Source organism: Macaca mulatta, chromosome 7 (assembly GCF_049350105.2).
Source record: "Macaca mulatta isolate MMU2019108-1 chromosome 7, T2T-MMU8v2.0, whole genome shotgun sequence".
NCBI classification, from domain to species: domain Eukaryota; kingdom Metazoa; phylum Chordata; class Mammalia; order Primates; family Cercopithecidae; genus Macaca; species Macaca mulatta.
The window spans coordinates 19,451,128-19,478,079 of record NC_133412.1 but is presented as its reverse complement, the minus strand read 5'-3'; the positions used below and the strand labels follow the sequence as shown (position 1 = coordinate 19,478,079).

At 51.4% G+C, this 26,952-nt stretch overlaps 1 protein-coding gene across 1 annotated transcript; it reads left to right on the top strand.

Annotated features, from left to right (window-relative positions):
* Positions 1-357: 357 nt before the first annotated feature.
* Positions 358-25,199, top strand: PLA2G4D (phospholipase A2 group IVD). The gene is made up of 20 exons (XM_077939157.1): positions 358-498; positions 5,139-5,208; positions 5,400-5,536; positions 6,511-6,642; positions 7,327-7,367; positions 7,719-7,761; positions 9,094-9,157; positions 9,539-9,675; positions 10,821-10,928; positions 11,373-11,410; positions 11,592-11,727; positions 12,069-12,205; positions 13,762-13,984; positions 21,494-21,611; positions 21,966-22,103; positions 22,332-22,439; positions 22,568-22,762; positions 23,001-23,167; positions 23,784-23,970; positions 24,938-25,199. The coding sequence occupies exons 1-20, from the start codon at positions 454-456 to the stop codon at positions 25,162-25,164; spliced, it is 2,451 nt and encodes an 816-aa protein (XP_077795283.1). The 5' UTR covers positions 358-453; the 3' UTR covers positions 25,165-25,199.
* Positions 25,200-26,952: the final 1,753 nt, after the last annotated feature.

Here is a 26,952-nt window from a genome sequence, read left to right as displayed (position 1 = left end):
AGTCTCGGGTGCTCAGCCCTCCCCTCCTCTAGAGGCTGCCCTGGCTCTGGTGGGGCTGGGGGTTTCCTCAGCTCTACCCCTACCCCAGCCTCTGCCCTCAGCCTCAGGGGAACCAGCTTCCTGCCACCACTCCTGGGACTCATCTGCCTCCCCCTGGCTGCGTCTTCTGTCGTGAAACTCCAGGTCTGGAAGAGGTGCTCCACCTGCAGGTCCTGGAGCCCTGCCAGAGGTTTCTGGAGATGCTGGTTGACCCAGCCTCCTGGGGAAGAGCGGCAGGTGCAGGGCTGAAGGAGCGACCTGGGGGTGGAGCCCCAACCTGTTTATAGGATCGTGGCTCATCGAAGGTTGGCAGATTCATGCTGGTCCCATCCCATTGGGACCGTCGCTGCCACCCAGCCAGAGAGCTAGCATCTTGGCAAGGGCTGGGCCTGGAGTGAAGCTGGAAGGGCTAGCATGGAGAGTCTGTCACCTGGGGGACCACCTGGCCATCCTTACCAGGTAATAGTGTCTGCAGAGCATGTGGGCACCAGTCAGGGCAGGCCTGGGGCCAGGGTGCTTTCTGGGAAATGTGGTTGCTGGAATCAGGGTGATTTCAGTCTCTACCAGACTGGGCCAGAGGGCGAGGGAGTCTGAGATTTGGGATGCAGAGTGGGTGGGGTGGGTGCGCAGCATCCGTAGATGCGGGGGCTGGGAAACATGAGTCTGGTCAGCAGAGCTTCCTTTCGCCACCACCAGTGACCGCAGCAGTGCCCTTAGGGACCTGCCCCCCACCAACATCGGAGAACACAGTGGCTGCGTGTGTCACAAAAGGAGACCCACCAGGTCCACAGCCCCATCACCACAGGCCAGCAGACTTCCTGGAACTGGCTGGACTCCTGGGATCACCCTGTGTGTCTCCGGAGCTCTGGGGGCCCAAATCCCCATCCACTGCCAAGTATTTACTAGGCCCAAGAGCTGGGGGCTGCCCCCAGGCCAGGGAGGCCTGCAAACTGCTCGCGCCCACCTCTGTCATGTGTTTCTCCAAAGCCCAGAGTTGTCATCCTCTGCCAGGGACCAAGGCCAGCAGGGCTGGCTCCTGGTCCGGTGCCCCAGCTGGTGGCCAGGAATGAGGCTAAGTGTGCCAAGGTTACTGTCACCTACAGGTGACTGGGCTGATGAATGTCCTCCAGGAGCCTCTGGGTTCGTCATCAATTAAGCTGGTATTTCAGATGGGAGGATCTTTCACAAGGGAAGGTGACACCCCTATGCCCTCAGGAGAAAAGATTCCTATCAGTTAATTATGTCGGTTAGCTCAGTAATCGTATTAGTCAAATCTGTGACCAATCTATGAATATCTATTAGTCAAATTAGACAAATCTATGAAAATCTAGTGTCTAGATATCCTAGATATCCGTGGGGGCAATGAGGGAAGAGTTGCATGCTTTTCCAAAGGAGCAAAGTCCTGGGAAGGGAGAATAGACGGGTTGTGAGCTCTGGCCTCGAAGTTTGAATTCCAACTCTATGTCTGCTAACTCTGTGACCTCGGCAAGTTAGCCTCTCTCAGCCTCAATTCCCTCATCTAGAAAACGGGAGGAAATGGGAGTACTGTCTTTTGAAGTTGTGGGAAGATAAATAAAGTTACAATAGGTAACATGCTTAGTACAGTATTGTCACCCCACAGAAAGACACGAGAGAAAATGATCTCTAACTATGTTGTGTTTACTCTGGAACGATAAATGACTGTGGCTCGGAATGTGCCGAATGACAGGCTGCCAGGGCAATGGTGAGGGAAGGGGAAAGGGAAGCTTTCACTGGAAAGAAAAGGGGAGGCTCACAGAAACTGCTTGGAAACAGAATTCATTGGTTCTGGAGGCTCAAAGCCAGAGTTGTCAGTTCATTGGTGGAGATGCTGTTACTGGGCACGTGTATTTTTTGAGGGCATCTTATCTGAATTGCTGCAGTCCTAATGGATGTCTAGTGATAAACCTTGTCAGCTAATCTCCCTGGCGAAGGCTGTGCCCCTTCCCCCTTTTCCCTCAGCCTGCTCAAGGTCTAGCTCCCGGGTAAAACAAAAGCCTAAGTGTCAGCGATTTGGGAGCCTGAGTCTTCCCCACACCTGGAAAACACCTCGCCTCCAACTGGCATTGGCAGGACTGAGTCCGCAGGACCAGGGGCTGTGCCCAGGGGTTCCACCTCTCTTCTCTCTGACCTCCTGCTTTGCCCCACCACAGGGCACTGGTGCCAGCAGGGGACAGGGCGGGTCCGCTCATTTCCGTCTTCCTGCTGAAGAGGGACTTTGGCATGAAGATGCCGAAGGATGTGTGAAGGATGTGAAGCTGTTTTCTGTGGGGTTTGCAGAAAGTCCTTGGAAACAGCTCTCATCGCAGACATGTAAACATGAGCTCTGCTCTTTCATGCGTTCCCAGCCCTAATTTGTCGGGGTCTGGCAAAACTGATTTCATCTTGGTATCTGCAATATCCACAGTGCTTGGAAACATGACAAATACTTAATGAACAGTAGTAGTAATAGCAGTTACTTAAAAACTGCTTACTTTATTCCTAAGCAGCCTGCAGGCATTAACATTCTAAGCCTCAGAATACTATGTGAGGTCAGAACTCTTATTATTTCCACTACACATGAGGAAACAAAGGCAAAGAGAAGTTTAGTGACTCGTCCAAGGTCACACAGCAAGTAAGTGGCAGGGCCAGGGTTTAAATCCAGACAAGCTGGCTCCGGAGTCTGCCTTGAAGCCCCCGTAAAGACCAGACATTGTAATCATTGTCGCAATAATACCATGTTCTGGGCACTCCATGTTAGCGATGATCTTAGAGGCGAAGAGAATTGGGATTTCTCTTTAGGGAAAATGGGCTTTCTGAGGTTGAGAAGCTCTGGGTGATGGGAGGGAGAAATGAACTACAATGCTTAAACCCAGGATGGTGACTGGCTAGACAGTGAGTAACTGGGGCCATTTCTTAGTAGCCCAAGTGGCTTTAGAGCAGCCCACAAGCTGTGGACCTGTGGAGCGTCGGCCTGGCCCCGGGGAGCAGGGTAACGAGGCCAGGCTGCCTCTGCCCTTCCCCTGTCTTGTCTTGGAGTGGGACATTGAAACTCAACACCCTGCAGGGCCCCAGCGTCCCAGCCATCACCTCCCTGTGGCCGGCAGCGGTGGAGTCTGAGTGAGGGGAGGAAATGGAGCTACCTGTGGCCGGCAGCGGTGGAGTCTGAGTGAGGGGAGGAAATGGAGCTAGATGCCCCGAAGCTCATGAAATCTCTGCCGCTGACAACATCTATGAGGCTTAAGGTTTGTAGAGTTGACATGTTGCTGGTGCCACTGGAGTTAATCCCCAGGAAGAGAGAAACAAGTCTACCTTGCTCAGGGAGGTCGTGCATGCTGTGCTGGAAAGCTGCCTGGAGTGACAGGGACCTTGGCATGGAACCACAGAGAGGAAAGATGCAGGGGCAGGGCCACCAGGCATATGGCTTTGCCGCGGCCCGTGGTCCTTTATGGTTTCTGGTGGTGAGTGGAGAGTCAGGTCCCCGTGGGTGCTGAGCCTGCCCCTGGCAAGCAGCATCTGTGCAGAGCGGAGACCAGTCCTTGTAGGCACCGAGAACTTCCAACCACATGCGTGGAAGTGGGTCTGGTCATGGGAGAGCGCAAAGCAGGAAACAGCTCTGGTTTTGCCACAACAGTCTCCCAGCCATGCGATGTCGAATGTTCACTGTGCAAACACTGCACTGCCTGGTGGCTCCCTCAGGATCAGGGGGGAACAGGTGAAGGGATATAAGGGTCTGAGACAATCATACTTACTTAGTGGGGAGTCTAACCTGGTGGCAGAGCCGCTGAATGGCAGAAGCCCCAGCAGGGTTTTATTTTTCTGGAATGAAGGTGGTCTGTGGGTTCTTCAGCAGGGCCGCCATACTGCATGGCTCCTGCGTTCAGCATTTCGTAGGCCTTCATGTGCCTGGTGCCCCTTGGGGGTCCTGCCACCCTGTGGCCCAGCAGGGTCCCCTCCTGGCTGGGGGCTGCCACTCCCTGGCACAGGCAGTGCTCCTTCCTGATAGCCCCTGTTCTAACGGACCTTCTGTACGTGGGCTCTTTCTGCTGCGGCCACGTGCCCCATAGGTGGTCCTCCTAGGAAGGCTCCTTTCCAAGAGGATGCAAGGCCAACAACCTTCCTTGGGGTCAGCCCACAGGAAAAAAATGCCATTTGCCCTGCCAAACCCATGTGAGTAACTTCACATCAAAGGGGCTTATAAGAAACCTGTGCTAGGTACCCAGAAGAAGCCGTGCAGCAGGGCATAGGAACAGAAACCCCAGGGCCCTCCTGATCCCAGCAGTGCCAGGGACCTCAGCAGTGGGGTGTGGGGACACCCCCAGTGCTCTGTCCCCAGCAGGTCTCAGCCACGCCCCACTGGCCATCCGCTTTCCCTCCTGCCACCTACTCTCTGTTCATCTTCTCCTCCAGCTTCTGCTCACTCAGCTGCTTCTCCCTCTCACCTGGGCTGCCTGTGGCTGACATGGCCTCATCAGCATCTTAATACTTAGTGGCCTTTCACCCACAGCACCGACTGCTCCCTACGATGGCCTAGTGCTCCTGGAGTTTCCTCATTCATACGCTTTACAGTGCAGATTGCCAAGATCCAGGGTAGCACCTGTGGACTGGGCTGCCGAGGCTCAGCCTCCCTTAAGTCATGCGCCTGTTTCCTGTCCGGAAGGGCTGAGGGGTGGGCAGTGCTGGCAGTAGGGTCACCAAAGGTAGCCCTTGTTTTGCCAAAGGGCTGCCCTCCCTGGGAGCTCTGGGAAGGGCTGACATCTAACTGACCTATGTGGTGGCCACTCCTTGGCCCTCAGTTCCTTGCTCTGTCCACTACCCCATGTTTCTGTTCCTGAGGGGGAGGGGGTTCCACAAATCCCACCCTGGGTGGGCTGCTATTCCCTGACTGCTGCAGCCCAGAACCCTGACCCCAAAGGCAGAGGTGGACAAAGGCTGTGTGGTCCCCAGAGGGTTTCTCGGAATGCCTGGCAGCGGTCGGTGTCGGCACCGCCAAGTGCCAGGAGAGTGGTGAGGGGTGTCGGCAGCCCGGTGCAGCACAGCAGCTCCAGGCATAGGGGAGGGAATGTGGGAAGGACTCTGGAGTTTGATTTTCTCTCCAGCAGGAGGCCTCTGCCTGCTGGCAGCTCACCGTGAGGGTCCTGGAGGCGCGGAACCTGCGCAGGGCTGACCTGTGTGAGTAACCGTCCTGTGCGCTCTGGCGGGAGCAGGGAGGACCGGATCCCATGGGAAGGGCCAAGATGAGCACCCTGGGGCTGTGCTGGGTCACCTGTGGTGACCGCCAGGGTCTTGATAGGAAACTGGCGTGGCCCGTGGAGAGGGGTGTGAGGAATCCTCCCTCATGGAGCCTTCCTTAACCTTGGCAGTGAGTGAGGCCGACCCTTACGTGATCCTACAGCTGTCGACCGTGCCTGGAATGAAGTTTAAGACCAAGACGCTCACCGACACCAGTCATCCTGTGTGGAATGAGGCCTTCCATTTCCTTATCCAAAGTCAGGTCAAGGTGAAGGCCGGGGACTCCTGGCCACTTCCCTGTGAGCAGGCCGGACCCCCATGCGAGGGTTCCTGGGGTCGAGCATGCTTCCTCCGGGGCTGTCAAAGAAACTGTTAGGAGAAGGGGGTCTCTGTGGCCTGGCCCATCTGTGCTGTGTGCAAGGAAATGTATGAAAGCATGAACATGGTCCTTTCACCAACTGACGGTGGGACTGACTCCCGCAAGCTGGGTTCCTCTCGAAGCCTAGCTATGAAACAGAGACAGTAAGAGCCCCCTCCTGACTGGGTCGTGCTGTGGGGTGAGATGAGACTGTGTGTGGAAGACCGTGGAAGGTCACCAGCACATACCTTAGGGTGCAGCTCAGGGAGCCAGAGAAGCCAAGGAGAGAGACAGAGACACAGACAGAGAGAGAGAAAGAGAGAATTCTTTGACAGACTTTTATGTGTTTTGTTTTGTTTTGTTTTTGTTTTTGTTTTGAGACGGAGTTTGCTCTTATTGCCCAGGCTGGAGTTGAATGGCACAATCTCAGCTCACCGCAACCTCCGCCTCCCAGGTTCAAGGGATTCTCCTGCCTCAGCCTCCCGAGTAACTGGGATTATAGGCACCCATCACCATGTCCAGCTAATTTTTTTGTGTTTTTAGTAGAGATGGGGTTTCACCACGTTGGCCAGGCTGGTCTCGAACTCTTGACATCAGGTGATCCACCCACCTCAGCCTCCCAAAGTGCTGGGATAACAGGCATGAGCCACCATGTCCAGCTCAGAATTTTATGTTTGATAAAAACAAAAATTAGAAGGAGGAAATTTGAAATTTAATAAGATTTCCTTATATTTAAGTTTTACAGTTTTTTTTTTTTTTGAAGTGCAGAAGAGTGGGGGCATAATAATCTTCTCTGGCTCTAGACATCAAGTAAGGGCTCAACAGAGGTGAGCTACTCTCGCTATGAGCAGGTAAAATGCTAAGTCGCTGTTCCTGGTTCCTAGAATGTTCTGGAACTTAGCATCTATGATGAGGACTCAATCACGGAGGATGACATCTGCTTCAAGGTTCTCTATGATATCTCAGAAGTCCTCCCTGGCAAGCTGCTCCGGAAAACCTTCTCCCAGAGTCCCCAGGTGGGTGGGGAAGTCCCCGTGGGCCGCACTTCTTCTGACTCCAAGCTGAGGAAGTTGCTGTTTCTCCCACCTGTTGGGAGACTGCTGGGGTGAACTCATTCACAGAAAATCTAAACCCCTTCCAGAAATATTTGCATTTTAATAAGCAAGGAGAAGGCTTCACTTTACAGTTAACAGGCTAAATCACCCAGTGGAGGAATTTTAGCCACCGGTGGCAGGAAGTCTTTGGGAGGTGGAGAACTTCCTAACACCCCTCAAAACACAGCTTAGCATCCATCACTCCTGCTGGTGGTGCCAAGGCCTGCTTTGTGAAGGCCTTACGTGCCTTCCTGCTGCAGCCTGGAGGTGGGGATGGCAGAATTCGGGGGTCTGGGCCCTCCTCAAGAAAAACAAATGGGTCCTGCACATCATGCCTCCTTTGGCTGTGCTCCTTGTCTTCCCCTTCAGTCTTGCCCAGAGTTGTGGGACCTCCAAGGGAGGGAGACCTGTTCTCTGCAGACTTACTAGCCACGGGCAATGTGGGCAGGTAGCCTCAGTTTCCTCATCTGTAAATTGGAAATAATTGTACTAACGTGCCTCCCTTAGAGACTGCTTGAGAGGATGAGATGACACCTGTAAAAGAACTGTGTCAACTCTGAAGAAATAGGTATGTGCTGATGACTTGCTCATCCTCTCTAATTTCAGGGAGAGGAGGAGCTGGATGTGGAGTTCCTGATGGAAGAAACGTGAGTAATGTCACACAGCCCAGGGAGTGTCTCGGGACTCAGGCTCTGTCTGAGGAAATGGCCCTGACCTAGATCTCCCTGTGGTCAGTCTGCCTCACTGGCCCTCATCTCCTACCTCTGCCAGAGAGGTTGGGTGTGGGGTGGGGCTTCTCAGGGAAATGCAGAGGAAGGCCGATGTTTTCAGTGCCTGCTCTCTCCCCTCCCCTCTCTTCCTGCAAAGCATCTCCCCTTCCCTCTGAACCTTATCCAGGACCTACAGAGCCCTCAGCATCACCCAGGCAGACCCCACATGGGCGGGAGGGGGAGGTCAATGCAAGAAGCGTTTGCCTTTGTATGGTTTGATTTTTCCAGGTCGGATCGCCCAGAAAACCTCATCACCAACAAAGTCCTTGTGGTAAGCGCTTTCCCCAGGCTTAGGGGAGGGGCCCCAGAGCAGCTGCCTGGGGTGTGGACCAGCAGGGACAAGGAAGGGGCAGGGCTTCTTGGTAAAACCACCCCTAGCGTTTCCAGCCAGGTGGTCACCTGGGGCTGTGGGTCTTGCAGGGGCCTGGAGCTAAGGGGCACATAGAGAGAGGGGAGGCAGGGCTCTGCCGGGAGGAGGTTCTGGCCCACAGCTGTTGGGGGTGCTTCCGGAAGGCGTTTAGTCACCTGCGGTGAACTCATAGTTTTAGGGACTGACTGAGCGCTTCCCTGGGAAGTGGTGAAGAAATCAGGCAGGCCAGGCCCACCTTCTGGTTGTTCATGTTGAGGTCACCGAGGTTCAGAGGGAGCTCCCAGGGCGGTGTGCTGCCGACCTCGGAGACCCGATCCTAGAGATCGGATCCGGGGCTCAGGCAGTTCCTACTGGGGACGGGGAGAGTCCCCGTCAGCGCTCCTGACCGCGGGCTCGCGAAGCTGCAGTGAACAGAAATGGCCGCAAGGGGGCGAGCGGGCGACGCGCTAGAAGCTTTTATCACAGTGTCCCAGATCAGCCACACGGTATCCCAGACCAGCAGCACAGACCTGGGAGCAGGCGGGTCCAGGGTCACGTGCGAAGGCACCTAGAGCCCCAGCATTTAAGCTCCCAGGGGCTGTTTGATGGGCGGGTATTACTTTTAAAAATACACATGAAAATAAAGTCAAGCCAACGGCACTGCCTCTTAGGAGGTGATGGAGACACGCAGCGGGTGGGCAAATTCAGTGATTGTGTGGAGCGTGGGTGGCGGGCATCTGCTGGTATGCTTCACAGATCGCACACAGACTCCCTTGGCAAGGCCACGGGGGCCTGGCCTTGTCGGTGTCCCCAGTTAGGCCACAGACGACAGCCAGGAGATGTTCGGAGTGTTTCTCCGGCACCCAGTCCACCCTCCTGTGGATGGGCGGCTCACTTAGATTATTTGGAGTTGTGGTAGAATATCTCCTCCAGCTCCAAGCCACAGGGAAACAAGAGAAGAAAGAGCTATATCTGAGGATTGGGCACTCTAGGAGGTTTCGGGAGTTTGGCAATGCCAGGAGAGCTGGTGGGGAGATATGGAGCCGGGCCCGCCTGGCTGCTGGGGAGCATCAGTTTCAGCAGCGGAAGAGGATTGGCCATGGGGTCAAGGGCCTCTGCAGCCAAACTCATCCTGAGCCCACACAACTCCTTGTGTGTGTGGTGAATTTGAGACAGTGGGGCTCAGAGGGTTGAAGTTGAGGGGACCTCAGCTTACCCTGCAGAGGCCCCCGTCCATGATGTGGTCTTCCCTAGGCCCGAGAGCTGTCATGCCTGGATGTGCATCTGGACAGCGCAGGTAGCACCGCTGTGGTTGCAGGTGAGACCGGCTTGGAACCAGGCCTGGACTCTGCCTGGATGTGGGGGTGAGGAGGATTGCTGGGAAGCCTGCACAGGGCGGGAGGCCAGCAGCAGGATAGAGCATGCCTCTCCCTTCTCACCAACATGGCACAGAGGCCCATGGGTCTCCTTTGGGCAGGAGGGTCCCCTGACCTGGGGGGGAGCATGTTGCAGAAGGCAGGTGTCTGGGGCAGGGAGGTTGTGGGCCCCGTGGACTGGGAAGGGCCCTTTTCAGAATGCCATTGACGATGGCCCAGGCTCCCAGGCATCCTCTGAGTCCAAGTGGTGGTGCTGCTGTTCCAGGTCCGAGCTGGGGTTCTGGGCTCTTGTTCTCATGCTAACCTGCCCGCTCTCTCCCTAGATCAGGACAAGTTAGAGCTGGAGCTGGAGTTGAAGGGGTCCTATGAGGACACACAGACATCCTCCCTGGGCACAGCCTCTGCCTTCCGCTTCCACTACATGGCAGCCCTAGAGACAGAGCTGAGTGGGTGCCTGAGGGTAGGTCTTGGCTCTAGACCTCATTTGTAATCCCCAGGCTTGGGCAGCTCCAGCTGCTGCAGGCCCCTCCCTGCTCTCCCTGCCCACCAGGGCCAAGGCCCCTGTGGCCTTGTCAGCCTCCCTAGTTAGGTACCTCACCCTTGGCAGACATGGAGGACCACCAGGGGCCAGAGTGGTCATGGGGTTGCTGTACCATATCAATCTTTGAATCCTCCAGCAGCCCCTCCAGTGATACCCTTAGAATAAGACATGACGGGCTGGGCTCGGTGGCTCAAGCCTGTAATCCCAGCACTTTGGGAGGCCAAGACGAGCGGATCACGAGGTCAGGAGATCGAGACCATCCTGGCTAACCCGGTGAAAACCCGTCTCTACTAAAAAATACAAAAAAACTAGCCGGGCGAGGTGGCGGGTGCCTGTAGTCCCAGCTACTCAGGAGGCTGAGGCAGGAGAATGGCGTAAACCTGGGAGGCGGAGCTTGCAGTGAGCTGAGATCCAGCCACTGCACTCCAGCCTGGGCGGCAGAGCGAGACTCCATCTCAAAAAAAAAAAAAAAAAAAAAAAAGGAATAAGACATGACATCTGTGCCCACAAGGCCCTGCACAGCCTGGCACTCGCCCACCTCTGCTGCCTCATTTTGTTCCACACTCCCCCCATGCACAGTGTGCCAGCCATCCTTGTCTCCTCTGTCATTTCCAACATGCCAGGTGCTCTCCTGTCCCCCACTGGCTCCTTCCAAGACTGCCTCCTCCTCCTCCTCCTCCTCCTCAACATCTTAGCTCAAATGCTGCCTCTTCAGAGGGTCCTCCTTGACCCCCACCTCAAATAAACCCCACGCACTCCACCTTCGGTTGCATTAGAAACTGTCATATCACACCACTTATTTCCTTCACGACATTTACTAACATCAGTTCATTACCCATGTCTTTATAAATTTACACATGCTATTCAGTGAGAACAATGCCTTTGTACTACATAAATGTTAGCTCTTATAATTTTATAGTTATGATACTTATCAATATTATACTTACGATACTTATCAATATTATAATATTCTGTATTATCAGGGAGAGACTGTGTCTGTCTGGATTACAGTCTAGATACTCAGTAGGGATTTGTTGAATGAATGAATGATGCTTTCCCTCCAGAGCTCCACAAGCAATGTCTGGAATGGGGACAACTCAGCTCGGCACCTCACTGTGCCCCTGAGGCCCTTGATCGGGAAGGAGGTGACCATGGATGTTCCTGCTCAAGATGTAAGTGGCCTCAACTGGATGGGAAATGACAGTAAGAATGAAGATAAGGCTGGGCTCGGTGGCTTAAGCCTGTAATCCCAGCACTTTGGGAGGCCGAGCCAGGCGGATCACCTGAGGTCAGGAGTTCGAGAACAGCCTGGCCAACATGGGGAAATTCTGTCTCTACTAAAAATGCAAAAATTAGCTGGGCATGGTGGCACATACCTGTAATCCCAGCTACTCTGGAGGCTGAGGCAGGAGAATCGCTTGAACCCAGGAGGCGGAGGTTGCGGTGAGTCAAGATCGCACTACTGCACTCCAGCCTGAGCAACAAGAGCGAAACTCCATCTTAAAAAAAAAAAAAAAGAAGAAGAAGAAGATGAAGGGGACCAAGGCCCCAGGGGATACCCATGTGCTGCTTAGGGTCTAGGAGGGTCTCAGCAGGGTGTCTGGCTTTGATTTCAGGTCCCAGGAGTGAGGCTGCAGCTCAAGGCAGAGGGCTGGTAAGGGACATTCACATCTGTGGGGACAGTGAGAGGCGGGCATGCAGGAGGGGAGGGCTGTGGACAAGGGTGGTCCTTGAGATTGGAGGAGGGGCTTCTTTGGCAGCTCGCTGTGGGCTTGGCCAGCCGGTGGCTGAGCTCTGCAGGTGTCCCCTGACCCCTGGATCCTCCATTGACACAGCTCCAAGGAGCTGGCCGTGCACCTGGGCTTCAATCTGTGTGCAGAGGAGCAGGCCTTCCTGAGCAGGAGGAAGCAGGTGGTGGCCAAGGCCCTGAAGCAGGCCCTGCAGCTGGACGGAGACCTGCAGGAGGACGAGGTCTGGGGGCGCAGGGAGATGTGTGTGCAGATATCCTGGACTGGCCATAAGGGAGTACCTGATTCCTATGCCTCTCCAGAAACTCCAGTCAGTGGAGAGTGGGCATATGTGGGGAGACATGGGAGCGTGGGTGGGCTTTGGGGATCTAACTCCCTTGGGAGCTCCATCCTGGGCTGAGAGCCGTTGCTTCCAGAAGAAGGCTGGACCTAGCTCTGACCCTGACTCTATCAGGCCTCAACCATGTGGGCCCTGGAGACAGGGAGCGGGCAGGGCTTTGGGTGAGACAGGAGGCAGCTGGCCCCTTTCCTTGTTAATCCAGCCTGTGTCTGTATGTGGTCCAGGTACCCATTGTGGGCATCATGGCCACAGGAGGAGGTGCCCGGGCCATGACCTCACTCTACGGCCACCTGTTGGCCCTGCAGAAGCTGGGCCTGCTGGACTGTGTGACCTACTTCAGTGGCGTCTCAGGCTCTACGTGGTGAGGATTCTGGGGGACTGGACGGCAGAGATGATCGGGGGCCATAGCGGGGCAGAGTGGACACCAGAGGGACCCTCTGTATGGGGAGGCCAAGTAGGTGTGAGCAGTGTGATCTGATAGGAGCCAAGCAGCTTTCCCACAAGGGAGGAAACAGATGTTTACAGAAGCCCTGCCATGAGCAAGGTGGTGCAGGAGGTGTGTTCCGGATGTTACTGAAGGGCTGTGAGGTAGCTGGCTCAGATGCAGCTGGGTCTGAGTCCCGGCAGCACCACTTACTGGCTGGCTGACCCTGAGCAACTTATCTCCTCCGATTCTCAGTTGACGCAGCTCCAAACAGGGGCAATCATGGCACATACCACGTGGGACTAGGGTCGGAGGATCACCCAAGTAAAGCACTTAACTTAATGCCCGGCACAGCCAGGAGTTCCTAACTGGTAGCTCTTTTTATCGTTCATTGTTATTATTTCATTTAATCTTCACCACACTTGAGGTAGATTCCCTTATTGTCCATTTAAGACTGTGTAGACATTGAGGTCGAAATGCTATTTTTACCTAAAGATAGCATGACCTCCCTACGCCCTCATCCTGCAGCATGATGAGGTGCAGCATCCCACTGTTAGAGATTCGTTCCTTTGAGTCTTATTGAAATGTGACTTTAAGGAGTAAAAGAAGAGGAAACTCCTCAGAGGAGTTTAGGTGACAGCTGTTGACAAGCACAGTGTGAAAAGGCTTCAGGACAGAACCATGAAGATGGGAGTGGGGTCCAGAACTGGGCTGTCCAGTACAGTAAGCCACTATGGTAGCCAGTAGCCACATGTGGTTATTGACCACTTGAAATGCAGCCAGTCCACATTGAGGTGTGTTATAAATAGACAGTGAAGGCCGAGCGCTGTGGCTCACGCCTGTAATCCCAGCACTTTGGGAGTCTGAGGCGGGCAGATCACGAGGTCAGGAGATTGAGACCATCCTGGCTACCACGGTGAAACCCCGTCTCTACTAAAAATACAAAAAGTAGCCAGCCATGGCGGTGGGTGCCTGTAGTCCCAGCTGCTGGGGAGGCTGAGGCAGGAGAATGGCGTGAACCCAGGTGGCGGAGCTTGCAGTGAGCTGAGATTGCCCCACTGCACTCCAGCCTTGGCGACAGAGCAAGAGTCCGTCTCAAAAAAAAAAAAAAAAAAAAAAACACACAGTGAATTTGGAAGACTTAGTTTGAAAACAAAAATAGAAATTACATCAGTAACTGTATTGATTACATGTTGAAATGATAATTTTTGAATCTAGCGATTAAATAAAATATTAAAATTAATTTTACAGGCTTGTATATCTTTTTAATGTGGTTACTAGGAAATTTTAAGTTCCGCGCGTGGCAAACATTGTATTAATATTGGACAGCGTCGGTCTAGAAGGAGAGACCGCCCTGAGACCCGCTTCCCAGATCGGCCCAGCCTTGGCGGCAGAAGCCACGCGTCAGGAGAAGCTGCAGGGTGGGAAGGAGGGCTTGCAGCGCCCCATGCTGGGCCTCGGGCTCCTACTGTTCTGTCCCCTCGTTCTCCCAGGACAATGGCCCACCTGTACGGGGACCCTGAGTGGTCGCAGAAGGACCTGGAGGGACCTATCAGACACGCCCGGGAGCACCTGGCCAAGAGCAAGCTGGAGGTCTTTTCCCCAGAGCGCCTGGGGAGTTACCGCCGGGAGCTGGAGCTGCGGGCTGAGCAGGGCCACCCCACATCTTTTGTGGATCTGTGGGCGCTAGTGCTGGAGTCCATGCTGCACGGCCAGGTAGGGCGGCTGAGCACGTGGGGAGAAGTGTGTGTGCACCGCGGGGGCAAAGGCAGAGCGCCCAAGCAGCTGACATGCGATGCGCATTTCCTGCAGCGTGGAAGACCCTGTGTTTTAGTGTCTGCCTGACTTTGGAATTCTGCCTTTCTGAGTTAGCAGATTCTTTAATTAACTGCTATAAAACAGAAATTTCTGGATCTCCCAAAAGCTGGGAATGAGTCAGTATCAAAGTCAGTCAGGCAAACAAAGCTTTTGTTTTGAGTGGGTAAGATTGCTAGAACCATTTTTATTTATCCTGCAATATGAAATGTACTGTTCTTCTTCATCTTCAGGGTGGTGTTAAAAGCACAAACTCTGGAACCAGATTGCCTGAGTTCTAACCCCACTACCTCTTACTAGCTGTGTGTCCTTAGGCAAGTTATTTAACTTCTCTGTATGTCCGTTTTCTGATCTGTACAATGGGGATAACAACGGTTCTTAAGTTATAGAGCTGTTCGGAATACTCAGTGATACCTCAGCATAGAATAAGCATGAAGTGTCAGCTATTTTTCTTTATTCTAACAGCATCAAGACAAAACTAAACATTCATTTTTTTAAAAAAATTACAGTGCTCCTTGAGGGAAAGCTTAGTAAGTTAACTGCTGAACTTTACACTGATACAATTATTAAAATCAGCTATTTTTTCACACTATTGTTTTACCGCACATAACTATCTGAACAAAGTTTCAAAAGCATTTGAAACAATGAAAAGACAAAATGTAAGGAAAAGATTAGTAGCAGAAGGACTCATCTTTATCTTTGGGTCAGGAGTTTGATCAAGTATGATTATCATGGGAGGGGAGGAAGAAAAATTGGTTAATGGGTATAAAAATAAATTTTTATAGAAGGAATTTAAAAAGAATGATTATCGTGTAAACTAACCAAAAATGAATTTGCCTTGAATTTTTTTCTTTAAATATTTTTCTTACCGGTTAAGTACAACACTGCTTAGAAACTACCATCCTCATTTTTTGTATTAGCTATAAATATTTATTATGCAAATCTCAATCTTTACTTATTATGAAACTCTTCACACCTAAGACATTGAATAAACCATAATGACATAATGAATATGCATGACCTTACCAACCAGCCTATGAAATGAAATGTTACAGATACAGTTAAAGCCCTTTGTATTCCCTCCCCAGTCTTATTTCCCTCCTGCCCCCAGGGGCAAACACCATCCTGAATTTAGGTTTATCATCATGTTGCAGAGCAAGGGAGCCTCAAAACTGGGGTTCCACCCATGGAGGTTCTTGGCTTCCCCCAGGAAGAAATTCAAGGGCTAGCTGGTGGTAGAAAAACAGCTTTATCAAGGGCACAGTGTTACAGCTCTGTGACTGCTCCTGCAGAGCAGGGCACCCATCAGCAGTGTGTCCAGAGCAGCAGCTCAGGGGCAGTTCCACAGTCACATTTATACCCATTTTTAATTACATGCAAATTAAGGAGTAGGTTATTCAGAAATTTCTAGAAAAAGGGTGGTAACTTCTGGGTTGTTGCCGGGGAATGAGTAAACTATCATGATACTGGTGAGCATGTCTTACGGAGAGGTGCTTTCAGCCTTTCCCTGTTTCAGCCAGTCTCCAATCTGGTTCCAGAGTTGAGCCCCGCCTCCTATCTCATTCCTGTCTCAGAGATTAGACCCTCCTCCTTAATCTTAACAGGGCTGCAGAAGGGTGAAAATCTGTCTTCTGTAACTGCTTCCTGCTTATGTTATGGGCGTAGGCCCTGGCCAAGCACCAGAGGAGTAAAAATCTCTGGATACCCGATCTAAGGGGCCCATAGGCAGAACACTTTAATTCTCCTGGTCAGTAAGCAAGATGGATTGGAAGCCTTGTACCAGCATTGACTTTACCTGGAACTACTGTAATCTAAAAGACACAAACTTTACTAAGAGGTTAATCAAGCAAGGGCCAAAGATTAGTAATAAAAAGATAGCTCTCAAAGGTTCTAGGAGAGGTAAGAACAAGGTGAGACTTGGGAAGGCATTTTTGATTATGTAACCAGGGCACTGATCCCAACTATATCTGTTGATATGATGTATCACATTTATTGATTTGTGTATATTGAACTATCCTTGCATTCCTGGGATGGATTCCACTTGATCAATGGTGAATAATCTTTTCGATATGTTGCTGAATTTGGTATGATAGTTTTTTGTCGAGAACTTTTGCATCTATATTCATCAGGGGTCTTGGCCTGTAGGTTTCTTTTTTTGTTTGCGTCCTTATCTGGCTTTGGTATCAATGTAGTCCTGGCCTTGGATAATGACTTTAGAAGTATTCCCTCCTCTTGAATTTTTTCGAATAGTTTGAGTAGAATTGGTATTAGTTCTTTAAATGTTTGGTGGAATTCAGCAGTGAAGCCATCAGGTCCTTGACTTACCTTTAATGGGTGACATTTTATTACTGGTTCAATCTCATTGCTTGTTATTGGTCTGTTCAGCTTTTCTATTTCTTCATGGTTCAATCTTGGTAGGTTGAATGTGTCCAGGAATTTATCTATTTCTTGCAGGTTTTCCAGTTCACAAATTTTAACATATATATCCTTAAGAAAAATATGATACTATTTGCATGAACAATTTTGTACAAGTCTCCTTGTACACCTGCATTAGAGATTCTCTAAGCCTCCAAGATACATACCCAGTAGTTAAATTGTTGGGCCACTGGGTTTGTGCACCTTCAACTTTCCTACCTATTGCCAAACCATTCTCCAAAGGAGTTGTGTTAATTCACACTCCCACTACCAGTGTATAATAGTTGCTTTTTCTCTATATCTTGGGCAGACTTTTAAATTTTTGTTTAACTATGGGGTGTGAAAGGAACATTTATCATTTAGCATTTCTTTGAATTTTAGTTAGACAGTTTATGTTTTTAAGTATATTTATCATTTGGGCTTCCTCTTCCATGAATTACCTATTCAAACCCCTTTCCATTTTCCTGTTTAATTTGACTTTTTCATTTTTTTTTGCAGGAATTCTTTATATATTTTTGATGTGAACCCTCATCAGTTCTAATGGTTTTAATGCATAATTTCAGTATAATCTAATTTATCATTCTCCTTTATGGTTTGTATTTTGGGGAGTCTTCCTTTTCCCTCCGCCAAAGTTATAAAATATCTTTCTATACATTCTTATAAAATTTTTAAAAGATTTATTTCTTATTAATAGGACTTTAATCTACCCGGAATTTATCTCCAGGTATCATGTGGCTAGGGATCCAACTTTGCTTTTTCTCACATTAATAACAAATTTTCCCAGTCTCATCTACTGAATTTTTTCTCCACTGATCTGCGTTGCTAGTTTTGTCATATATCAGGTTTCATATATTTTTCGTATATTTATATTCCTGGGACTCTTCCTGAGTGCCCTATTCTGTTCCAACAGGACAGATTCTCTATCCCTATGCCAATAGCACACTGACTAAAGTTTTGTGATAAATCTTGGTATCTGATAGGCCAAGTTACCAGTCCACTTGAATTCTTCTTCAGTATTCTCTTGGTTGTACTTGCCCCTTTGCTGTTTCTTTCCTTCCTTCCTTCCTTCCTTCCTTCCTTCCTTCCTTCCTTCCTTCCTTCCTTCCTTCCTTCCCTCCCTCCCCTCCACTCCCCTCCCTCCCTCCTTCCCTCTCCCTCCCTCCCTTCCTTCTTTTCCTCAGAGTCTTGCTCTGTCACCCAGGCTGGAGTGCAGTGGCACAATCTCGGCTCACTGCAACCTCTTTCTCCTGGGTTCAAGTGATTCTTGTGCCTCAGCCTTCCACGCACCTGGGACTACAGGCATACACCACCATGCCCAGCGAATTTTTGTATTTTTAGTAGAGATGGTTTTTCACCACTTTGCCCAGGCTGCCCTTCAACTCCTGGCCTTGAGTGATCCACCTGTTTCAGCCTCCCAAAGTGCTGAGATTACAGGTGTGAGCCATTACACCTGGCCTGCTGTTCTAATTATATGATAGAATCACCTAGTCATGTTTTGTGACAAATGTTTTTGGGATTTTTATTGAAATGGCATTGAATTTATAAAGCCAACATAATTACTAGAAATATTTTCGTTTTATCACTATGTGCTATGTAGTCTTTGGATCTACTGTTTAAGTTCATATTCAGTTTTGATGATGTCATGTTTTATTAACTGACTTTCCTGCTGGGTGGCAGCAGTTAGTTACTATAGAATGGGAGAAGCTTGTTTTAACAGTTCCCTTTACAAGGTGCTAGAAAATGCAGTTTGATTCTAGGCTATACAGCAGACTTTTATTTAATTACCATTGGATCCTCCAGTAATGACTTAATGCATGGTTTTGTGTGTAAGCTTTATAAACATTTTTAGAAGACAATTTTTTAATTGTTCACAAAAATAGAAATGCTTGTGGTATTATTAGATACCTATATATTCTTTTTTTTTTTTTTTTTGAGACGGAGTCTCGCTCTGTCGCCGGGGCTGGAGCGCAGTGGCCGGATCTCAGCTCACTGCAAGCTCCGCCTCCCGGGTTTATGCCATTCTCCCGCCTCAGCCTCCTGTGTAGCTGGGACTACAGGCGCCCGCCACCTCGCCCGGCTAGTTTTTTGTATTTTTTTAGTAGAGACGGGGTTTCACCGTGTTCGCCAGGATGGTCTTGATCTCCTGACCTCGTGATCCGCCCGTCTCGGCCTCCCAAAGTGCTGGGATTACAGGCTTGAGCCACCGCGCCCGGCCTAGATACCTATATATTCTTAAAAATGAACCTGAACAACATAGTGAGACCCCGTCTCTACAAAAAATTTAAAAATTAGCTGGGCGTGGTGGCACACACCTATAGTCCCAGCTACTCAGGAGGCTAATGCGGGAGGATTGCTTGAACATGGGAGGTTGAGGCTGCAGTGAGCTGTAATCATGCCACTGCATTCCAGCCTGGGCTTTAGAGTGAGACTCTGTCTCAAAAAAAAAGCACCTATGCTATTTTTAAAATTTTGTCCCAATAGGAAAGGTTTTCAATTTATTATTTTTTTCCTTCTGTTTATCATACCTTACCTCTTAAAGCCAACATTCATTGTAGACTTTATAAAATAATGTTTTATTCAGGCAATTTTAGTGTCTATTTCTAATTTTTTAAAGATGTTAGATAAAAACAGGTATTTATTACCTCTATAATGTAATAATCTAAAGTACCAAAAGTCACTTTACAATGTCAGAAAATATAACTCCATTTATGACAAATCACAATTTCGTTAATATTAATGAATATCATACCCTGAAATTTTGCTCAGAATGACTTTATTAGCCTACATACATCTTTAATAATGATTAGGTTTTTATAAAAACCCATTCATAAAATACACTAGCTATAATCAGTGCTTCTCAAACTCTCATCTCTTTGAAACTTTTTTCTTCAGTCTTTTGCTGGCAAGTACCGAACTGCTTAGAAGCTGCTCATCATTCCTCAAGGAGAAACTCAGAGTAGTTCTCTTATCCTTTCCTGAGTTAAGAGCTGACACACTTGCCTTCCATTTAGTCTGCATTGCCAGTACTGCACCAAGCTCCAGTGTTTCCCATGGGACCCTCAAATCATCAGAACGGTGTTCTGCAGGGTTGGGGTTACTCGCTTGGAAACTGGGGGGTTAGAGACTGAGAGTCCTGCCGCAGCTTACTGGTGAGCCATTAGACATACTGGGTGCGTGCTGTTTCAGTAGATGCAGGGGTGTGCTGATCTTTTTCCAGAACTTTCCCTAGGGCATAAATTGCGCAACTGTAGTAAAAGGACACATTTTCCCTCATCATATGTATCAAAAGAGCAACAGAGTTTCTAAATAAAAAGATTTTGAGAAGGGATCATGTACACACATTTGTACCTAAGGACTGACTTGTCCATACACCACCACCATCCATGGCAGGGGATTGAGCCCTGTTTAGAGATTTCCTGCAAATTCCCTATAACTCATACTGGGGACCATTGAAGAATGGGGTGGAAAAACGACTGGTTGACACATGAGTGTTCTTGTCAGGGACAGATGAGCTGCCAGCGAGGAGGACACACACACTGGGTGTGTTGGGTTTTGCCATGGATGTGGGAGAGGGACCCTCCTTGAGTGGGCTGGGTAGGAATCCTCACACCTGGCTGGCCATCAGGATCATCTGCAGGTTTTTAAAAGGCAAACTCCAAAGTGACTTCTGACAGGCTGATTCTCAGTGGAGACCCAGAGGTCCACATGCTTCACATGCTCTCACATGTACACATTCACTGAGTCAATCTGATGATAAGGGCTGCTGTGGCAGGTTGGGAGCCTCTAGAACTGGACACTCTTCAGCTTGGAGAGCCCAAAGGAAGGATGACATATTCGTGGTACATGTACTGCCCAGTAGAAACAGCCCAGGGCTGAAGGCATCAACCTCAGCTCTGGCGGCAGAATCCTTCCCAAGGTGATGCTCCCGGCAGGCAGCACCATTAGCCTTGCTGGTGCTTGGGAAGAGCTCCATTTGCAACTCTAGTTCAGCATAGAATGAGGTCTTTCTGTTCCCCCACAATTCAGGGAGGCTCTGTGGAGGCTCCCCCAAAAGGCAAGCTATAGTCGTTGCCATCAAAGAACTTGGGCCATGGATGGTGGTGCCTCATGCCTGTAATCCCAGCACTTTGAGAGGCCAAGGCAGATGGATTGCTTGAGCTCAGGAATTTGAGACCAGCCTGGGCAACATGGTGTAACTCCATCTTTACAAAAAATACAAAAATTAGCCAAATGTAACTTGTAGTCCCAGCTACTCTACTCAGGAGGCTGAGGTGGGAGGATCACTTGGGCCTGGGAGGCGGAGGTTGCAGTGAGCCAAGATTGCACCACTGCACTCCAGCCTGGGTGAGAGAGTGAAACCTTATCTCAAAATAAGATAAAACAAAGACAGAGCTTGGAGCTCTATTGAAGAGGAAATTAAGAACAGAAGGCAAGAATAAACAACGGGGTACAACCTCATGCTGTGCAAAGCCAGAAATAAGAGGGACAATGGGAGGTGGGGCAAGGATGTAAGGAAAGCATTCGGGAGGGGCTGAAACTTGAACTGCATTAAGGAGAAGCTAGAAGAGGAGGCAATCCATCCCTGGCATAGGCTTCGGTATATGCTAAAAGGGCATTGCTGTGTCCTTTCTGCAAAGCAATACATGTATATGTGCATGTGTCCTTGTGTCTGTGTGTCAGTATCCACACCGACTTCACCCTTAAACCCACGAAGATGGGCCTGGAAGCACTGCTGGCATTGTAGTCCCTGTGAATGGCCCTCGCTGGAGATTGACAGTACACAGCCTGCATGCTCTGTCCAGCGACCCTGCATCTAGGGCTGGTCGGAACACGGGGGCACGAGTGGGAACTGACCCACATATGGTCCCCAGATCCCATGGGAGGAGGTGCCTCCTCAACCCCAGCCTGGTCCCCCATCCTGCCCCTGTCCTGGTGGAGCCGCTGCCTCCAGGACACTCCCAGCCTCACTTAGGCCCTGATGCCCTCTGGCCCCAGGTGATGGATCAGAAGCTGTCAGGACAGAGAGCCGCCCTGGAACGGGGTCAGAACCCTCTGCCCCTCTACCTGAGCCTCAATGTCAAAGAGAACAATCTGGAGACGCTGGACTTCAAGGGTACAGTTCTACCCACTCCCCCTTCCTCATACTCTACCCTCCAAATCCTCTGCACCCCGAGAGTCCCCAGAGAATTCACGCTGGAAGCTCCGTACAGATTGCCCAACCTTCCTGAGTCCTGAGGGACTCAGGGCCGCTCTCTGTGTTTGGCAGTGGGGAGTGCTTGAGGGTGTGGACCAAGGCCTGGGAAGGGTGTGGTCAGCCCAAGAGTGCACGTTGCTCACATCTGCTGCATTGGCGTCAGGCACAGCGGGGCTCGGGCCTGCTGGGGGCAGGGGCAGTATCTTTGGCCAGAGCTGGGGCTTCCGTAATCCACTCCCCTCACACTCCTGCCTCTCCCTCCCACCCCATTAGAGTGGGTTGAGTTCTCCCCCTATGAGGTCGGGTTCCTGAAGTACGGAGCCTTCGTCCCTCCTGAGCTCTTCGGCTCCAAGTTCTTCATGGGACGGCTGATGAGGAGGATCCCGGAGCCCCGGATCTGCTTTCTGGAAGGTGAGAGTGGTGGCTCTGAAGGCCCTGGGCAGCCCTGGGCCAGGCGTCTGAATGGACATGGGTCCTGTAGCTCAGGTGGGGCAGAACCTCAGGACGAGGGGGAGGGGTAGGTGGCGGGGGGCGGTACATGGTAGGGGCAGCCCTCTCCCCACTCCCATTTTCCATCAGCACCCGAGGGTGGGGCCGCTGGCTGGGGCCTGAGGCTGACCTCTCTTGGGGTTCCCTCAGCCATCTGGAGCAACGTTTTCTCCCTGAACCTGCTGGACGCCTGGTATGACCTCACCAGCTCTGGGGAGTCCTGGAAACAGCACATCAAGGACAAGACCAGGAGCTTAGGTGGGAAGGGTGGGGGCACTGAGGGGGCTGGGATGATGCTGTTCCTTCAGACTCTGCTTGCGGTGTGCGGTGTCTGAGGGGAAGAAGTGAGGGGAAGAAGGGTCCAATGTCTGTTTCTCTGGCTTCAGAGAAGGAGCCCCTGACCTCCTTGGAGACCTGCTCGTGGCTGGAGGCCTCGTGGCTGCAGCCGGGCACGGCGCTGGCCCAGGCATTTAAAGGCTTCCTGACCGGCAGGCCCCTCCACCAGCGCAGCCCCAACTTCCTCCAGGGCCTCCAGCTACACCAGGACTACTGCAGCCACAAGGGCTTCTCCACCTGGGCAGGTCGGGGCCGCGGCCAGGGGTCCTTAGGTCACAAGGTTGGGCCTCTGGGTGGTGTGGCAGGGACTGGCCGAAGCCTAGGAGGTCAGCATCCATTTCTGGGGTATGGGCTGGAGAAGATCCCCTTGGAAGGTCCTGGGGAAGGACTGGTGGCATTCAGGGAGTGACCCAGAGGAGAGAAGGGGACATGGATGACCTGTGGCAGGGTGGTGGCCTCTGACCATCCTGCAATTCCTACCAGACTGCCAGCTTGACTCCACGCCCAGCCAGCTGACTCCCCAGGAGCCCCAGCTCTGCCTGGTGGACGCTGGCTACTTCATCAACACCAGCTGTCCCTCCATGTTCCGGCCGGGCCGCAGGCTGGACCTCATCCTCTCCTTCGACTACTCTCTATCTGCGCCCTTTGAGGTACGCTGGTCACCCCAGGGGAACCCCTCTGCCCAGCCAGGCCAAGCTCCAGAGGCAAATAGCAGGGCCACTGACCTACTGCCCCACACCGCCTGGGTCCCGAAGGGAAGGAGGGGTGTCAGGCCTTGATCTGCTGGCTCCTGCCAGGGTCCTCATGCGGGAAGGGCTGTGGTGGTGCAGGGGCCTTGGGCTCCCAGGCCAGGTGAACAGGGAGGGACCTCCCCACACCTCCAAAGAACGGCTGGACAGAGCTGAGAGGAGACCCTAGCATCTCCATGTCCATCCCCCAGACCTCCCCTGAGACGCCGTGCAAATGCAGGTCCCCTCCCGGCTCTGGGATTTGAACAATCCAGCAATAGCAATCCAGAGTTGGAGTTTGGGGGGCTGGGGGTGGGTCTGTACCCCACCTAGAGATTTTAACCAAGCAACATTGCAGGCCACCAGAGTCCTTGGACTCCCCCTGGGTCTCCCTCCGAGTCACTCTGCAGCTTGGCCTGACCACAGACAGGACAGAGCCAGGCCGCTGTCTTGACACAGGCAGCTGGTGTGTGCTGGAACTGGCCCAGCACTGACCTGGGACGGGCTGGTTCTCTCCGGGCCACCTTCTCCCCACCAGGCACTGCAGCAGACAGAGCTGTACTGCCGGGCCCGGGGGCTGCCCTTCCCCCGGGTGGAACCCAGCCCTCAGGACCACCAGCAGCCAAGGGAGTGCCACCTCTTCTCAGACCCCGCCTGCCCCGAGGCCCCGATCCTGCTGCATTTCCCGCTGGTCAATGCCTCCTTCAAGGACCACTCAGCCCCCGGTGAGGCATCCCCTCGCAAGCACCCAGGCTGCCTGGCCCCTCAGAGGCCTGCCCTGGGCCCCCTGCCGCCCAGCAGAGGGAAGGGAAGTGAGTCTGCCCGGAGAAGGCTTCAGGATAGGCCCATCCAGGCCCACCCAGACCTTAGAGCCCACCCTGGCCTCCTTGCTGATGCCCTCATCCCTGCAGGCCCTCTGTTGGCAGGGTCACTATGCAGTGGTCCCCTTTGTCATGACGCCGGGCTCCTGCGGCCCTTCCATCTGCCCTAGTGCCCCCAGCTGCCCGGGGCTCCTCTGCTTTCCTGCTCTGTGGGAAACTCAGTTGGCCTCTCCATCATCCTTCCCCAGCCCAGGCTGGGCCCCTTCTCAAGGAGATGGGCCTCTCCTCAGGGGCTCCCGAAATGTAAACCCCCATCACATTCCTTCCTATCCTCTCTTCTCACCAACTGGTCAGAATTTTATTTCCTTCTGGTGGGAAAAACTCATTGCCGTCTTTGTGCGATATTCCCAGCTTTCCGGTTCCCACCATCATTCTAGATCTCCCAGCTTTCCTCTGAACATGCTCAGCCCACATCTGAGAATTCTAAAGAACCTTCATGTCTCAGCAAGTTCTCGCTGCCCCCTTGCTTCCACTGTGAGTCCTAAGAATCCGTTCACAAACCCAGTTGACTTCCTTCTTCTGGCTATTTCCACCTTGCCTCGAAGCAATGTACAGACATGTGGGGCTGCCAGAATAGCCTAAGGAGTGTCATGCTGCAAGGCAACGAAATATGAAATTGTATTTTCTACCACCAAATAGTATCCTTCCAAAGAGCACCCTGCCACCCACACTTACATCCCTGGGCAAAGGACACAGAGAGCTGGGAGGAAAGCAGGGGCTCCTCCAGTGGGGGCAGCCCTCCCTGTGCGCTGCTGCCAGGCTGTGGAGACCCCAGCGTTCTGCTCCTGACACCCCTCTCACCCCTGGGCAGGTGTCCAGCGCAGCCCCGCAGAGCTCCAGGCTGGCCAAGTGAATCTCACCGGGGCTACCTCCCCCTATGCCCTGTCCAACATGACCTACAAGGAGGAAGACTTTGAGCGCCTGCTACGGCTCAGTGACTACAACGTGCAGACCAGCCAGGGTGCCATCCTGCAGGCCCTGAGGACCGCACTGAAGCACCGGGCCCTAGAGGCGAGACCTCCAGGGGCACAGACCTGAGGCTGCTCAGAGCCCCCAGGACCCTGAGGGCCACAATCTGACCCTCCAGGGCCTGCGGGCATAACCTGATCTGCAGCTGAGCTCAGCCACAGGCCTTCCCGGCTGGAGTTCTGGGCACTCCCAGGCCTGGGTGGCCTCTGCAGCTGGTCTCACTGCCCAGAGGGAACTGCATCCAGTGCAGAGTTCTCCCTTACATTCATGGCTGGCTTGAGAAGAGTAGAAAATAACTTCGCCAGGCCAGTGTGTGGAACAGCTGGTCCAACCAGGCAGACTTTCACACCACAATTACTTCCATGCCTGAGAAGAATAGATTTGAGGTGCAAGCCGGAGGCGGCAGATCAGGAGTAGGGAGAGGAAGGACAGGGGATGCCTGACCTGACAGGTGGCTTCAGGTCTCAGGAATCACAAGACATCCTGAACACATTGCCTCCCCGTCTTCTTCCTGCTCCTCATCCTCCTCCTCCTCTCCTTGTCCTTCTCCTCTTTCTCCTCCTGCTTTCAGTATGCAAGTCTAGTACTTGTTTAAATTTATTCCTAAATATTTTATTCTTGTTTATAAGTGGAGTTATTTTCTTAATTTCATTTTAGATTATTCATTGCTATTTTATAGAAATACAATGGATTTTTAAATATTGATGTTGTATTCCACAGTCTTGCTGAAGTTGTTTACCGGCTCTAGTACTTTTGCAGATTTCTTAAAATTTTCTGTAGACAGATCATGCCATCTTCAAATAGAGATGGTTTTACTTCTTCCTTTCTGATCCGAATGCCTTTTATTTATTTTTCCCAATTGCCCTGACCAGTACAATGATGAATACACGTTTCAAGAGCAGACATCTTGTCTTGTTCCTGACACTGAGAGGAGAGCATACGTCTCTAACCATTTAGTGTGATTTTAACTGTGGGTTTTTCTTAGACATCCTATATCAGGTTGAGAAAGTTCTCTTTTATTTCTAGTTTATTGAGTGTTTTATGATGAAAGGGTGTTAGGTTTTGTCAACTGATTTTTCTGTGTCTATGGGCATGATCATGTGGTTTTGTCTTGTATTTTATTAATGTACTCTATTGCATTAATTGGTTTTTGGATATTAAACCAACTTTGCATTCCTGGGGCAGTTTCCATTTGATTATGGTATATAACCCCCTTTTTTTTTTTGAGATAGAATCTCATCATACTCTGTCACCCAGGCTGAGTTCAATGGTGCAATCATGGCTCACTGCATCCTCAACTTCCTAGGCTCAAGTGATCCTTCCACTTCAGCCTCCCAAGTAGCTGGGACTACAGGCATGTAACACCATACTTGGCTAAATTTGAAAAAAATTTTTTTGTAGCGATGAGGTCTCACCAAGTTGCCCAGGCTGGTCTTGAACTCGTGAACTCAAGCAGTCCTCTTGCCTCAGCCTCCCAAAGTGCTGGGATTACAGGCATGAGCCACAACAGCCAGCTGCTGGCACATTTCGTACCTTCCTCATGCAAGGGTGCGGGCACGTGTGTGTGCGCATGCTTGCGCACGCACACACACACACACACACACACACACACACACACACACCTGGCCCCAGGAGCTTCGGGACAGATCTTGGCTCAGGGACTGCCCTTATCTGATGTCCTCTCTCAGCTTCCTTCCCTGTGCCTCTTCTGCATTTGGCTTTATTTTGATTCTTCACTTTTTCCATTTTATCACAGACTTTGATTTTTTTTTAACAATGATAATGGGAATTGACTGGCCGTTGTGTTTTATTTTATGCTGGGCGTTTTACATTATTCCCCTTAATTCTCACAGCTGC